Source organism: Babjeviella inositovora (genome assembly GCF_001661335.1).
Source record: "Babjeviella inositovora NRRL Y-12698 unplaced genomic scaffold BABINscaffold_7, whole genome shotgun sequence".
In the NCBI taxonomy this organism is placed as follows: Eukaryota; Fungi; Ascomycota; class Pichiomycetes; order Serinales; genus Babjeviella; species Babjeviella inositovora.
This window is the reverse complement of record NW_017566844.1, coordinates 154670-169849: the sequence shown is the minus strand read 5'-3', so window position 1 is coordinate 169849 and position 15180 is coordinate 154670. Positions and strand designations below refer to the sequence as shown.

Genomic DNA, 15180 nt, shown 5'->3' with positions numbered 1-15180 from the left:
AAGGTTCCTAGAATGGTTTGAACTAAAACTATTGTTGACTATCATACGACACGGAAAGTCATACTTCCCCTTTAGAGTGTAGTGCTATATGAAAACTTAGAAGGGACACATGCTCAAGCTCGGAGTTGCACACCTACCCGTGTACCGACCATTCCTTTGACATTTACTTCCAACTGATTGCTTGTACGGAGATCCTACCGTAATCCCTGAACGCATAAACTATACCCAGTCAAACTCGGACGCCGGGCAGGAATTGATCAACCCTCCAAGAACCTACTGCCGATAAAATCTAGAAAAGACACGTGAAATCGTAGGACCTGGAACGCGCTTACCGAACCCCTTGCGTAGTGCAATTACATAAACTTCTGCGCACCTTTGCACGACGCATGTACCTAGAACCACCTTGACTGGCACAGATCGCACCACATACACGGACCTACTATCTTCAGGCGATACTATGCTAGACATTTCCCAGAAGAGCGAATAATAGAGAGGGCCTTTGGGAACCATAGTGTATGCCACTCCCAGTGCGGAAGCGCCCTGTCCCTAAATAGTCGATTTCGCGATCTCGGTTGGCGGACTAGAGGCACGAAAGCCAACAGGCCACGTACACTAATTGTATTATGTACAGGATAAATTAGTGCATGAGCCTATCCCCTACTGCATCACTGGCAATAGAGCGCAAAATAGCTGCCCCGTAACCCGAACAGAAAAGGACACTAGCCCGCATCTCTTCTGGTTTTATGCACGCAAGTCACCTACGAAAGTCGGCCTATGCACCTCGTGGAAGTTGCAGGCTGCAGTTCTTTCACCAAATTTCTTTTTATTCTGCCTTATGCGCCCACAGTACGCGTAAACATAGCGTCTAATAATACATAAACAGTTTCTGGTCGACGTGTTTCTTCCACGGTGTATTACTGCGAGGCTGGGCTCTGTGAAATTTCGTATATAATAAACTCCCGTTCTCACTCTTCCGACTTCTGTTCCCTTTGCCTTTTCTTTCTTTGACTGTATATTTGTTTATCTTTAAACCTTTACATTCCTTTTACGCATACCCATACAATGAAGGCTCTTATTTTAGTTGGTGGTTACGGTACTCGTTTGAGACCATTGACCTTAACCGTCCCAAAGCCGTTGATCGAGTTCGGTAACCGTCCTATGATCTTGCACCAGGTCGAGGCCTTGGCTGCTGCCGGTGTCACTGACATCGTTCTTGCCGTCAACTACAGACCAGAGGTGATGGTTGCCACCTTAAAGAAGTACGAAGCAGAATACGGCGTCAACATCACCTTCTCCGTTGAGGAAGAGCCACTTGGTACCGCCGGTCCATTGAAGTTGGCGGAAGAGATCTTGAAGAAGGACGACTCTCCGTTCTTCGTCTTGAACTCGGACGTCATCTGCGAGTACCCATTCGCTGAGTTGGCTGCTTTCCATACTGCCCACGGTGGTGCTGGTACTATCGTCGCTACCAAGGTTGACGAACCATCTAAGTACGGTGTTATTGTCCACGACATTTCCACTCCAAACTTGATCGACAGATTCGTCGAGAAGCCAAAGGAGTTTGTTGGTAACAGAATTAACGCCGGTATCTACATCTTGAACCCATCCGTCATTGACTTGATCGAGGCCAAGCCAACTTCCATTGAAAAGGAAACCTTCCCACAATTGGTCGAAAAGAGATCGTTGTACTCTTTCGACTTGGAAGGCTACTGGATGGATGTTGGTCAGCCAAAGGATTTCTTGGCCGGTTCCGCCTTGTACTTGGCCGCTTTGACCAAGAAGAAGTCTGCCAAGTTGGCCTCTCTCACCGAAGAATACGTTAACGTTGGTAACGTCATGGTCGATGCCACTGCCAAGATCGGTAAGGGTGCCAAGATTGGTCCAAACGTCGTTATTGGTCCTAACGTGGTTGTCGGTGAAGGTGCCAGAATCGTCGGCTCCGTCATCATGGCTAACTCTATCATTAAGGAGCACGCTTTGGTCAAGAACACCATTGTTGGTTGGAACTCCGAGGTCGGCAGATGGGCCAGATTGGAGGGCTTCACCGTCTTGGCTGACGATGTCAAGGTCAAGGATGAAATCTACGTCAACGGTGGTAAGGTCTTGCCTCACAAGACCATCTCTGCGAACGTTGAGAAGGAGTCCATTATTATGTAAGATCATAATACTCTTCGCGCAAGCCTTTATGTAATATCACCCCCCTTTTCGCTTCTAAGTTTTAGCACTTGTAATGTGAAGCTACTTTTAATATAGATTTGAATAATTTGAATTGTTTTGGAGAAATACGTACAAGTCTGAAAATTAGACCAATCTACTGAACTTCTCAATGGCTCGATCTCTGGTGTCTTTGCTCAACGGCTTGGTTGGGGAGAGATATTGCAACATCAAGAACTTACCCACGGATGGTTCCAAGACCTGGCCCATCTCGAGGTTCTCAAAAGTGTCCGCCTTGCCGGCTTCGCCAGCAATTCTCTTTTGGTATTGCACCTTCAAGGCGCCGGTGGCCAATCTTTCGATGAGCAAGACGTGGTTCTTAGGCACCGAACCCTTTCTGGCGCCGAAAATCGCGCGGAGCTGACCCAAACCCTCGGAAACCACATCGTTCGACTTTTTAACCGCCGGGTGTGCCAAGATGGACTTCACCAAACCGTCCCTTAAGTGGTTGAAGTCGGTGTTTCTGACAGGAACAATACGCACAGCGAATCTGATACCAGCATCTAAGAGCTTTTCAGTCAAGTCGTTGGAGTGGGCTGGGTCCAACAAAATCGCGGCCATTTTCTGGCTGTTGGTCTTGGAGGCATCTGAGTTCAAAGAGGCTAACAATTCTGGAGTACAGACCTTTGGGATCAACGGCAAGTCCGCCTCGGCGATGTAGATACCTAAGGCGTAGACCTTAAAGTTGAGAAAGGTTACCATTCTGGTGCCATACGCCACTAGCTTGAAATCGGTAGATAACGGAGCGGAGAGCTCTTGCGGGAAGGGCGAAACGGAGTTTTCCACATCAACGTCATAAAGGTTGGCAGCCGAGGCGTCAGAGGATACGATTCTGATATCGCGGGCCTTTTCCGTCTTGAGTGTGTTCCAGGAGTAGAAAATACCCCCGGCAAGGGCCACACCGACCGAAATCTTCCAGAACGGTGTACGTTTGTGGGCGGTTTCCGTCGCTGCGCGGAACGACTTGGCATAGGTACGCTGTACCACAAGAGACTGTCTAGAGAGGAGACTCGATCTCACTCTTAATAATCTTGCTGAGGGTTGAAACATGGCGTGTAGGATAAATAGGCATGGAGGAAAGTGAGGCAGTAATGGCAGGCCATGAGATTGCCTTGAAGTAGGTTGCAACGCTATTCCGGCATACAAAGACGTCCCTATTGAACTACTCTCGGGAGAAAACTCGGATGAGGAGCCAGGTTAGTGCCACTTACGCTATTTATAGAATATATTATACTTCAAAGATTGACAATAAAATTCTTTGTTACATACACACGACTGGTCGCACGATTCCTAGCCCAATTTCTTAAGGACTCTGCTAGTTTGTACAGAACCTTCCGAACGTTGTCTCAAGGCCCGTCCGATGGCAGCCTTCAGGTGGCCACGGGACCCGGAATCGTTGATCTGAATTACGGAAAATGCACTAGCCAACTTGTCGTTACCGGTTTCAGTGCCGGCCAGCGCCAATTGGGCCATCTTATAGATGGCTTCTTGCTGCTCAATCTGCTTAGACAACTGTCGGACGTCCTCAAACTTGGCCCTGGCAGCACTCGTGACTTCGCGCACCGCGGTCTTGAGTCTTTCAAAGCCAGCGGTGGTGTCACTGGTGTCACTATTTTGTCCAAAACGGGATCTCGATTTCAAGATGGTCAAGATCTCTTGAGCCTTGAGTAGCTGCTCTTCCACAGACATGGTCTTAGCACGGAGCTGCTTTTGCATACTGCTATTATCAAAGTCCAACAGGCGTTGCTTGAACAAGTGAGAGCTCTTGTCCCAGTGCAACAACATACTTTCTAGTTTGGAGGCTCTTTCGTCTACTTCCACCAAACTGGCCTTGACTCTGTCGGTGGAATCACTCAAGGATTCGAACTTGGTTTGAACTGACGCGAAGAAGCCAGCTTGGTCTTCAACGATCGCCTTGACCGTTTTAGCCTCCCCCAACTTCCAATATGAGGCATAGTTGATCGAAGCCCAGGTGTGGATAAGACTATCGTCCAAATGTTCCGCCAAGTAATCAGCAATTTGCTCCACGTTAGCTTGCAAAACATCCACTTGCGAGGCGGTGGAGTAATAGAGCTCTTCGAGAATACGCACGAGTGGAGCAGAAGACAACTTCGGGTGCTTTACTGAGCCTAACTGAAGGTACTGTGGAACTTGTGGGGGCACCCTGAATTGTGACTGGTACACCTCTTCGTCATCAAACGATTGGACCGGGATAGAGAGACGCGGAATTTCATCGGTCTGAATCGACATCTCACGGGTAACTGGTCTAGGAATTTGCATCTCCTGGTCACGGGTAAAAGGAGCGGTTTGGATAGCATAATCGTGGGTCTCAACACTGCTCTGGGTTTGTGCATCCTTTACGTCTCCAGCCCGGGCCAATTCGGCTTTCTTCACTGGTGGGGGCTTGTCAGAAGCATCCCCTTGCTTGGTATCAGTATCAAAATCGTCATCCTTTTCCTTTTTAATATCCACTTCTGAAGCATCGCTTTGATCTTCCTCTGAGAATTCCAAGCCAGAAGCATTATCAGACCCTTCAGAAGTACCAATTTCTTCAGCAGCCCATCTACCTGTCAGCTTATCGGTGCTCGTAAACACCTGAGACTCCTCTGTTTGTGTAGACGAAATACCTGGCTTAGCGGCGGAGATGGAGCTCGACTCTACGAGCTCGAACAGACTCTCTGATTTGAGCTTACTCTTTTCAAGAACCTTGGAAATGACATTGTCATCACTACCATCAGAGATAGCATCCTCGTCAGAAGAATCTATCTTGTCATGGTTGGCAGGTTTGCTCTCAGTCTGGAACTTCGCAAATGGGCTTGCGCCAGTAGAGCCCCAGGTACTGGAAAGAGGGCTATCATCGCTGGCACCAAAAAGAGGTGTTGGGTTGCTTAGACCGGGACCGTCTGACTTTTTGGAGAGGCTGCTAAATGGAGATTCAGTGGCGGAGGCACCAGCACCAAAGATCGGAGTGGACTTGGCAGCCAAAGCCTTGAAGGGTGAGTCACCAGAGACTGCAGTTACAAAAGGCAGGGCGGAAGTCTGAGCGGCGGAACCAGGCGCACCAAAGGCTGCGAAACCAGACGTTCCAAAACCAGTAGGCTTGGACGAACCAACAGCAGTGGATTGACCGAATACTGGGTTTGGTGCAAGAGTGGAGGCTTCGCTGGAGATAGCTTCCGGCTCAGATGGGGTGCTGAAGGACGATTGGCCAAAAGCTGGCTTGGCAGAAGTCAGCCCAAAAGCCGATTGACCAAAAGCTGGCGTGGGAGTTGGTTGACCGAAAGTGGATTGGCCAAAAGCTGGTGTGGTAGTTGGTTGACCGAAAGTCGATTGACCAAAAGCTGGTATGGAAGTAGGTTGACCGAAAGCCGATTGACCAAAAGCTGGTGTGGAAGTAGGTTGACCGAAAGCCGATTGACCAAATGCTGGCTTATCAGAAGTCAGCCCAAAAGAAGATTGGCCAAAAGCCGGAGTGGAACTTCCAAATATAGACTTTGGCTTCTCTTCAGCCTTTGAATCTTGACTAGAGACAGTATTTTCTGTTTTGGCCGTGCTACCGAAGGGAGAACTTGATTCACCAAACGGATTCGCCTTAACCTCTGAACCCAGGCTGTCGAAAATACCCCCCGTCGCAGCCTTTCCAGTCCCTCCGAGGTTCAAATCAGCAAATCGAGTTTCTTCTTCGCTTCTAAGAGTGATAGCTGAAGCATCGATCTTGATTTCGGGACTGCGCACGGCACTGGCGTAGACCTGTTTCACTAGTTCCATGCTATTTGACAACGAGACATCTTTCAGCTTTACAGCTTCAACGTAGAAAATATCCCAACCAATCAACCTACCAGAGTTGGTCAAGAGCCAGAGTTTAGGTAATGGATCACTCTCACTGATACGGTCGCAGGGTTGGACAACCTGATCAGTCCCTCTCAAGTCTAAAAACATACCCAACGGGCTTTCATCGTCGTCCAAATCGTCATTGAATGGAAGTTGGGCTCGATTGGAATCGGCCCCTGGAGTTATGACCGATTCACAGGCCAAGGCGGAAATTTCGGCAGAAAAGGCAGATGCTACAATTACCAACGGGGAAATAGCAGGATCGTTCGAAGAGGACCAGTTGTGTAATGTAGTCGAGTAAAACTGCTGGCACCTGGATGTCTGGCAGAATGCAGGGCAGATGTCATCCACTTCCTTCACTTCTACACTGCTAGCAGCGTTTTGAACCCAGTAGTTTTTGACTTCAGGCACTTCATCATCAGCCGGTACAAGAATAGCATCGTTGGTTGAGTCGGAATAGCTGAGAAGCCAGCTGTCTTCTGAGAGCCAATCAATGTGTAACGGGTCCTCGTCTTCCAAGCCCTCTGGTTTTTCCAACGTGACAACAGCAACATTGGGAGTTTCGATCTTTACGATGGAAATCTGCTGTGTTTCGGCAGACCCGACAGCCAACCTGTCGCCCTTTGGTGACCACGCAAAGCAGCTCACGTTATCTTTGATTTCCTTGACTGTGCCGGATTTCGTATTCACCAAAAGCAACTCGTTGTCGGTGGTCAACAACAAGGCCATATGGCCATTAGCAGGACAGTTGGAAAATTCTCTTACTTCCGAATCTAGCTGATTGTTGAGAGCTAGCTGCTCTACGGTGAGGGAGGCCAAATCGCTGATATAGCCAATCTGCTGCTCGGAACCGGTAAACAACAAGGTCGAATCGTCTGCGGTAAAGGCAATCTGGGTAACTGGGTACGGTAACGTAATGTGGTTGAACTTTGTGTAAGCCAATTCTTGGCTAGTATCGTCATTCTCTGCATCACTGAAGGCAAGCTCTTCGCTCTCCTTAGCCAAACTATGGAGCTTGTCTAGCTTATCTAGCACCAAAATGTTTCCGTCAGATATCGCAAAATAGCCCTTGATGTTTGCTATGGCGGCGAGCTTCAATGAGGACTCGGGGAAAGACTCGATTGGCTCAAAAAATTTGATTCCATCTGGAACGAAGGCTCTGAAGCCAAAATCCTTAACTTGTTAGCTTGGATGGGAGTGTAATATTAAAGGTACATACTTCAGAGTGATTGTGCTCAAGAAACTCCATTCCAATGCAGTTCTCGATTTATAATCTCTGGAGGCGATGGATTAGCAACAACAATAAGCGGCAACCTTTAACGTCGGTAAAAGGGTACATAATTTTTTGAGCTCGCGATTCAACACACGTGACCCATAATACAAATGCATCAAGGAGATGCGGCGCATACACGGGCAGTATGCCGTTAAAGATAAGGGCTACTCATTTGGGAAATCAAATAAATTCAAAAGTTTCCGTACTATGTGCCATTCCAAAGTCAATACTTCTTAACTTTCTAACTAATAGTTTAAATTCCCATGTAATGTGTTTTATAAAGGTTATAGCAACTTTGGCTTGTAACTTTCCAGAAACCGAGATTCATAATCTAGTTCCATGATTAGATAACCTGTGTCTCCTACTCACGTGGAAGACCAAAATTCTTTGATGCCAGTATTTCACCACTGACCGTGCCCACTCCTGCTCCTCACATATCTACTTTTCCATATTATCCACAGAAGGAAGCCCATATCCTCTCAACCTAAGCCAGGCCGTGCCATCGTTGCTGATACTATCTGGACTCACCACCTTGATCAACTCTCCCTTCAACAACTGAAGAAGTAGTTTATTCAGTACAAGTTCGCTGGGGTCTATCGGCAAGTCCTGCACCTCATTACCCGTGTGGCTAGATGTCATATTGTTCAACAAAGACTCAATTAGCTGTAGACTTTCAAGGAGCGAGCTCTTGGACAGGGTGCCCTGTGAAGCATTTAGATAGGAACTCACCAATACCTTCAAGTACTTCATGAGCTTGGTCTCTCTCTGCTTTTCTTTGCTAACCAAATCATCGATTTTGTCGGTTGTGTCCTGTATGGTTGATTCTGTTTGCAACCCGCGTATTCCACTCCTCAACTCACGCTCCAAGGACTCGAGACTGTGACTTATGTGCTTCTCACTCTCTACCTTCTCTTCTAGCCGCATCAACTCGGCATCAGTCTCGCTGATAAGCCGTGCAGACTGTACGAGATGATCACTTAGCATGATGTCGATTTTGGAGGAGTTCATCAAGTACGCGTCGGACCGCTCAGGGGTGTATGGGATGCGCGCTGCCGCCTCAGAGTAGCCTTTGACCAAGCGCTTTAGGTCATCATAAGTGGCATCCTGGAGGTCTTGGAGGGATCTTTCCTGGCCTGAAGATAGGTTGGTCACATTTTCGGCAGCTTGGGCAAGGAACCGGGCTTTCGCTTCCAAGTCATTCTGGATATCATTCTTAAACTCTTGGTCCCTCAGGCAGTCAGTCTGAGACAGTAACAAAGAGTCCCCGGTGCGTAGAAGTTTGAGAAGCTCTTCTCTTCTAGAGCTATTACCGCCGGATTGCATTGTGGATTTATATTGGAGGATAGTCGGGTAAGATATATATTTTAGGAATAGACATAAGTGAATGCGATTGTTTACAGTTTATGTGCCGGATCTCAATGTGACAGTAACAAACTCTCAACTAGGTATAAATATAGGGATTGGATAAACATATGGGGATTGGGTAAATATTTGCGAATCTGGTAAACATATAGAGATTGGGTAAAAATATGGAAATTAGCCGGGTATAAATATAATGATCTTGCCGACATCTGATTGAAATTCATTCATTCATTATGTTCTATATACAGTATTATAGGACGATACCCTATCAACTCAAATGGTTCAATACAAGTAAAACCGCCACGCAAGATAAATCGTAAACTCGTTTCAAAAATCGAATACACTGGCCATGTTCGTACCGTCAGACATCAAGAGTGCTTGCTAGCCTACCTATTGTTGATTTTGCAATTGCTGGACAACCCTGATGTTGGTGTCCAAGAATCTGTTGACACAATTAGCCAAGCAGTTTTCTTCCTGAACAGACAAATCACCGGAGAAAATTGGGCCCTTATTAGTGACACAGGTCTTGAAGCACAAGTTGGTGAACTGATGAATGGACATCTGGACCTTGGACTTGGAGTTTTCGGCTTCGACAAATTTCATCAACTCCTGTCTGGAGCTATCGTCTAAGGAGTTCAAAACTTGTTGGTTTAATTCAGCCATCTTGATGTGTGTGGGTTTAGCCAGAGAGAGAACGCAGGCTCGCTCTCTTCGGGTCCAGATATATCAAAAGGTTTGGTGCATGGAAAATTCGAAGTATATTCAGGAGACAGTCGTTGACTACCGTATTCGGTAGGAATATACAATTGCCTAATGTGTGCCGCAAGTGCATGCAAATCTTGATGAATGAGCTTGTCTAAGACCTTTTACAATTAATATCACTTATATAATATACGACGGTAAAACATACAGCACTAGTTCAAACCGAGAGTTTTCTTATCCACACTACCGGGTTATTTCCGCCTTTAAGCTGCTAAACCGCAAACCTTATGTCTCGCAAAATAATACTCCTTATCTCTAATCCTGTCGAGGAATTGTATTTTCCGTATCTCTATAGACACCGATAATTTACTCTATTCCAACGTTTGAATATCCTTGCTGATGGAATTATCACACTGTAAGCTCAAACCAGCGGCGCGCATTCCCCTCCAGAGAACCTGACTTCGTTCCGCGTTCGATTCGTACAACCATCCAGAAGAAACCGTATCCCCTGAGCTGTTGCCCAACTCAGCCATAATAACTCCCATGAGCGAATCACCAGCACCGGTGACATTTTTGATGTTCTCTACTGATTTTGGAATAGGAAAGTGCTGCACTAAAACGCCCATCCTGCCCCCTCCATCGAGCAACGTGCCCTTGGACACAGCAGTGAAGGATGGCTTGTACGTCTCCTGATCGTTTCCATCATGGGGAAACCTGTTAACATGAGATTCGTATATGTCGGCATTCTGAGTGATATTGATCATTAAGACCCCATCAGCCCCATTTTTCACGGCCAAGCTGGGGATATAGGGAAGGATCGACAAGGCTTGCTGGATGATTCCCAACTTCAACGCCTTACGTAACGAGGTGTTTCCATGCCCCATCAGTGTTAACACTTCTCTAAACTGAGAATTGACTCCTAGGGCATCTAGGACCGGAAACCATCTCTCAAGGTCATCAAACTTCCCCTGCTCTTTCATAGCTGCGTGCATGTTTGCAAGCTCACCATACGTTGGGGTACTCAAGTTCACAGAATGCAGCGGAAACACCCCCAATTCCAGCTTCGCTAGTCTTTTGCACTTCTCAGAACTGGTTGGCTCAAAAACAACACCTATCTTTTTTCCTAGGCCCAATTCGGCATTAATGTCCCTAGTGGCCAGGATTAACTCATTCATAGTATCCTCGCTGAGATTGGCGTCGAAAAGAAGCCATTTGGGCTGCGACTTCACAATCTGCTCTCTCAAATGCTTCACGGGAATCTTTTCAATAATCGACATGTCAGCACAGGCAACAATCAACTCTCCAGAGTCCTTATGCATCGAAACATACTGTGCCGTCCTTTGATCTGGTTTGCTAGACACGTAGACACCGGAGTTATCAAGGCCCTCGGCGGTTAAACTTTGGAGTAACGACATTCCAACCGCATCCTGGCCCACAATGCTAACAAGGCGGATTTCATCTCTGCCTTTCTTTGCGTACTTTCGAGAGGCGAAACTGGCCGCAAGAGCAACATTGTGGCCGACGCCCCCAACCGAGGTGGTAATGGAACCGGGATTAGAGTCACCCGAGTTGTCAGTCAGCAACGCAGAAATGGTATCCTGGGCTAAAGACCCAATTACGAGGGACTTTATCGACTTTTTCTCTAGTTTTGAAGGTTTGGCATTGATGGCGTTTTCTTTGGTGAGGGTGGTTGAAAAATTAGTCGAAGGGGTAAATGTCATTTCAGAAATCGTCTCCTAATATTGTTAGTACTTCCAGAGTCTTTTACTGCTGTCTTACACCATGTAACTGCAAAAGACATTTTATCAACGGTTAAATACGTACACCTCGTAAGCTGGCAACCTCCTTGGCGATACCCGCGGCAACAATGGCGTTGTTCTTGACAAACTCAATATTGGTCTTGACACTCTTGCCCCCACTCTTTTTGGCGACCGTGCTCAACAAGAACGGCGTGATGTCCTTACCCTTAATTCCAAGACTCAATGCTTCTTTGACGGCCGCGTCGATGACTGCGTTTATCGAGTTGTCCAATGCAATCTCCGCTGGGGGAGGAACGCAGAAAATCTGCCCCGAGTTCAATCTCATAAGTTCGGAGTAGTGGATTATGGAAGCAGCCTGCGCAACAGATTGGAAGTTGTATGGTGATTTGATCCCACTGTCAGTGACGAAGAAGCCTGGGACGTTGGTGCCCTCCTTGCCCATCGTAGACACCAATACCCCTTTTGTTTCCAAATATTCCATGGTTTTTTCAATATCCAAGATGGACTTCGGTCCGGAACACACGACAGCCACGGCTGTTCTGGCAAATTCGTCCAAATCGGCACTGATATCCATGGTGATCTCCGCGCCTCGGTGCACGCCGCCCAAGCCACCGGTAGCAAATACTTTGATGCCTGCCAATTCCGCCAAGATCATGGTGGTGGCAATGGTGGTACCACCGTTTAAGCCATTGGCCATTGTAACAGCCACGTCTCTGCGCGAAACCTTGTTGACCTTCTGGGCTTCTCCGAGCTGTTGCACCTCACTTTCATTCAAGCCGACACACGGTACCCCGTCAAGAAACGCACACGTGGCAGGAATAGCGCCGTTGTCTCTGATCAATTTCTCAACCGATAAAGCCATATCAACGTTTTGGGGGAAGGGAAGACCATGGGAGATGATGGTGGATTCCAAGGCCACAACCGGTTTGTTGGATGCAATGGCGTCGCGCACCTCTGGAGACACTCTTACTGGCGACTTTGCGACAGAAGCGAAGTTTCTCTTTGAGAGACTTCTGCAGGTGGAACTGAACATTTCACTCTGGTTATGGGCTTCTGCAGGCAGATGATTTGATTTTCTTGAATGAGCTACTTCTAAACCACCTGGAAAAGAGAGTCCACTTTTCTGCATCTCCGCGTTTACTTCCTTTTTCGGACACCTACCGGGTAACCCGAAAGAGTCTAATTTATAAAAATATGAATCCCAGCACAGTCATACACCCGGAAATAACCGATATTTTAGCGTGATTTTCGCATTTATCAGAAAATATTGACTGAAGATATCCGAGAAAGGTGAGAGCTAGGTTTGATACAGAGCTTGGGAAAGTTGAAATGTCAAATCTAGCTCATAATTATTTTTTAACCGTGTTAAACAAGCCTAGTTTAGAACGAACTATCAAGAAAAAACAGGCTAAAGTTATATACTAAATACAATATGCTTTTTTTTTTTTTTTTTTTTTTTACCTCTGGAGCCGATACCATTAAGTGGAAGCTTACTCTCGTTTTTAGTTCGGATGCTCTTTCTCCAGAGAATAGACTAAATTATTTTCGCCCGCACCCGAACTCTCTTCAAACCTGAAGGCACCCAGTATATAGCTTAACATTATTTATCATCCGGGCTTTTTCGTTTTTGTATTCTTCCACAGGTTTCGTTTTTGTATTCTCCCACAAGTCTCGTTTTAGACCTGGAACAGACCTGGTGTACCGAGCCGCACCTCTCTCGCGGTAAGAGGGATCTCAATCTGTTCCATGCAGCTAAGCAAGTGTTGGGCCGGGAACGACCCCGCCCTAGGCTTATTGTTCCCCGCGGAATCCTTAACAAATACGTCAAATCCGTGTACATTTCTGTTCCGCTTGCATTTAACCAACTTTCATGAATGTGTCTACTCTTCGGAACTAGAGCCAACCCTCTATTGGTGGGCTTTCGCCAATTCCACACCCACTTGTCGTATCCGACAGCACAGGGGACGCTCCGATTGAATCTTTTGAAAACGGCATACATTTACGGCCACTACTCCTCACGGGTGAACCGCCTCTACAACGAAGACCGCTACTCCGCATGCATCCTCGACCTCCCCATGCAGCTAAGATCGCCGTTAAGCGACGAGGCAGAACATGTTACCCGGAAGGTGTTCAACTTCAACATCTTTGACGGCCACGGGGGCGACGAATGTTCATCCTACCTCACAGACCACTTGCCAACCACGGTGGAAACTATAGACTTGTCACCAGAGCACCGAGAAAAACTTATACTCGACTACTCCAAGAATGTGGGAGGTTACTGGAAGATGTGGTACCGCAAGCGACAAGAGCGGTTTGAGACGATGATCGAAAAAGCCAAGGAAGACCCGCTCTACGCCACTGTAAGAGACCCAAACGCGAAATTCTACATGGATGACTTGCAATTCCGGTTACCATTATCGTTTTTGCAGACGGACTACGACTTTTTCAGCACCATCGATAAGGCTGGTTCCACCTGTACGTCGCTCTACATCCATAACATCCTTCCGCAACCCAAGTCCACGGCCCCGCCAAAGTACCATTTCGATAAGGGATCCGTGTCGAAATTGACCATCGCGCACATAGGAGACACCAAGGCCCTCTTATGCACATCTTCAGGCGAGGCCCATGCATTAACCCAGCCGCACCATCCGTCCAATCCACTGGAGTCGCGGAGATTGAACCTGTCACTCATCATGCAAGATTCTTTCGGCGAGTCGCGGTATCTCAACTTTGCCAACACCCGTGCGTTTGGCGACATCGGAGGCAAGACATCGGGCATCGCGGCCGAGCCGGAGATCTCCACGCTTCTCTTGGGTGATGCTGCAATGCTCGCCTCGCACGGCCTCCGTGGGGCGGCGAAAGATGTCGGAGCCAGTGCACGGTTTCTCGTCTTAGTCTGTGACGGGGTCACGGATATTCTCTCAGACCAGGAAATCGTGGACATTATCATGAACCACGTCAACAACAGGGGAATACAGGATGCCACGCCGCAGCAGTGTGCTATGGAGGTGATCAAATTCGTGGAGGCAGCTGGTGGGGATGACAACGCGACATGTCTGATTGTGCGGTTGGGGGGCTGGGGTGAGTGGCCTGTACTAGATAGAACTGGTTCTGCCCGCGAGGCAAAGCTCAAGAGTGCGGTGAGTTCAAGAGACCGACACTAGGGCCGCGTACTGTTAATATCGGAAGTAAGATAATTGGCCCTTCAGTGGTGGTTTATATATTGCACTAGCCCGAAAGTGTCATGCTGTGTATGTCCTACACCCGACTCTAGGTAACCTACATATAGCTGCATTATTGAATGCCGAGTACCAGGTCTTTCACGGGGTATGTCAAGCATTATGAGCTTAAACGATAGCCCGCCTAATCCAAGGACAGGAAGGTATTACCAAATAAAGCTATTTCGGAAGTTTAATTACGATATGTTGGCAGATTTGATTCTATGAGTACCCAAATCACCATATAATTTATAAACTTACGTGAAATCTGATGATTGATTAATTGGTCTCTGTGCGAGAGGTGTATATACAAAGTGGGGGAGCTCTCTAGCTCTAGACGATAATCGCTAACGTTTCTCTATAAGTCTGAGACTAGAAAACACCCGAATAGACAAATCTTCCAAAAGTTCGAGTAAGCCTTCCAGATAGAATCGGATAGAGATCTCCAAAACAGTTATTTGTTCTTGGTCTGAGTGTACTTGAAGCTCTTTCTGGTTGGGGCGAACTCGCCCAACTTGTGGCCGATCATCTCATCGGTGATTTCAAACGCCACGTACTCCTTCCCGTTGTGGACCTGAAACTTGACGCCCACAAACTGTGGCAAGATGGTGCAGTTTCTGGAGTTGGTCCTGATCGGCGCACCTGTCTTTAACGCATCGGCAATAGGCAAAGGAACAATGTGAGGACCTTTCCAGGCAGAACGGGCCAAGGCAACGAAAGAAGCTCTCATTATGTGTAGTTTAGAGGTTGGTTAGAGTCGTAAAGGTTCTCCATCGTCAGGTATAGCTCTGATATGTGGAAAAAAAAGCTACCGTGGATT

General features: G+C 47.3%; 7 protein-coding genes across 7 annotated transcripts; 2 read left to right on the top strand and 5 right to left on the bottom strand.

Annotated features, from left to right (window-relative positions):
- Positions 1–927: 927 nt before the first annotated feature.
- On the top strand, positions 928–2229 carry SRB1 (mannose-1-phosphate guanylyltransferase). The gene has a single exon (XM_019127142.1). The coding sequence runs from the start codon at positions 1063–1065 to the stop codon at positions 2155–2157; it is 1095 nt and encodes a 364-aa protein (XP_018984710.1). The 5' UTR covers positions 928–1062; the 3' UTR covers positions 2158–2229.
- Positions 2230–2307: 78 nt separating this feature from the next.
- BABINDRAFT_22465 (uncharacterized protein) lies at positions 2308–3006 on the bottom strand (the record flags this gene model as incomplete). The annotated part of the gene is made up of 1 exon (XM_019131288.1): positions 2308–3006. A coding segment is annotated over one exon (699 nt), but the record flags the coding sequence as incomplete, so codon positions are not given.
- Positions 3007–7756: 4750 nt separating this feature from the next.
- On the bottom strand, positions 7757–8641 carry BABINDRAFT_167244 (uncharacterized protein; the record flags this gene model as incomplete). The annotated part of the gene is made up of 1 exon (XM_019130496.1): positions 7757–8641. The coding sequence occupies one exon, from the start codon at positions 8639–8641 to the stop codon at positions 7757–7759; it is 885 nt and encodes a 294-aa protein (XP_018984708.1).
- A 156-nt stretch (positions 8642–8797) lies between these two features.
- Positions 8798–9361, bottom strand: TIM8 (protein transporter). The gene has a single exon (XM_019129008.1). The coding sequence runs from the start codon at positions 9341–9343 to the stop codon at positions 9071–9073; it is 273 nt and encodes a 90-aa protein (XP_018984707.1). The 5' UTR covers positions 9344–9361; the 3' UTR covers positions 8798–9070.
- Positions 9362–9753: 392 nt separating this feature from the next.
- BABINDRAFT_171627 (pseudouridine-5'-phosphate glycosidase family protein) lies at positions 9754–12271 on the bottom strand (the record flags this gene model as incomplete). The annotated part of the gene is made up of 4 exons (XM_019130826.1): positions 9754–10497; positions 10522–11118; positions 11207–12111; positions 12244–12271. 4 exons carry the CDS (start codon positions 12269–12271, stop codon positions 9754–9756), a joined length of 2274 nt encoding a protein of 757 aa, XP_018984706.1.
- Positions 12272–13016: 745 nt separating this feature from the next.
- On the top strand, positions 13017–14306 carry PTC6 (type 2C protein phosphatase; the record flags this gene model as incomplete). The annotated part of the gene is made up of 1 exon (XM_019131811.1): positions 13017–14306. One exon carries the CDS (start codon positions 13017–13019, stop codon positions 14304–14306), a length of 1290 nt encoding a protein of 429 aa, XP_018984705.1.
- Positions 14307–14814: 508 nt separating this feature from the next.
- Positions 14815–15090, bottom strand: BABINDRAFT_171625 (mitochondrial 37S ribosomal protein uS19m; the record flags this gene model as incomplete). The annotated part of the gene is made up of 1 exon (XM_019130825.1): positions 14815–15090. The coding sequence occupies one exon, from the start codon at positions 15088–15090 to the stop codon at positions 14815–14817; it is 276 nt and encodes a 91-aa protein (XP_018984704.1).
- Between the last annotated feature and the right edge of the window lie 90 nt (positions 15091–15180).

What these genes read in the sequence shown, in the direction of transcription:
- SRB1 (XM_019127142.1), top strand. Translation starts at nt 1,063, where the DNA reads ATGAAGGCTCTTATTTTAGTTGGTGGTTACGGTACTCGTTTGAGACCA.
- TIM8 (XM_019129008.1), bottom strand. Translation starts at nt 9,343, where the DNA reads ATGGCTGAATTAAACCAACAAGTTTTGAACTCCTTAGACGATAGCTCC.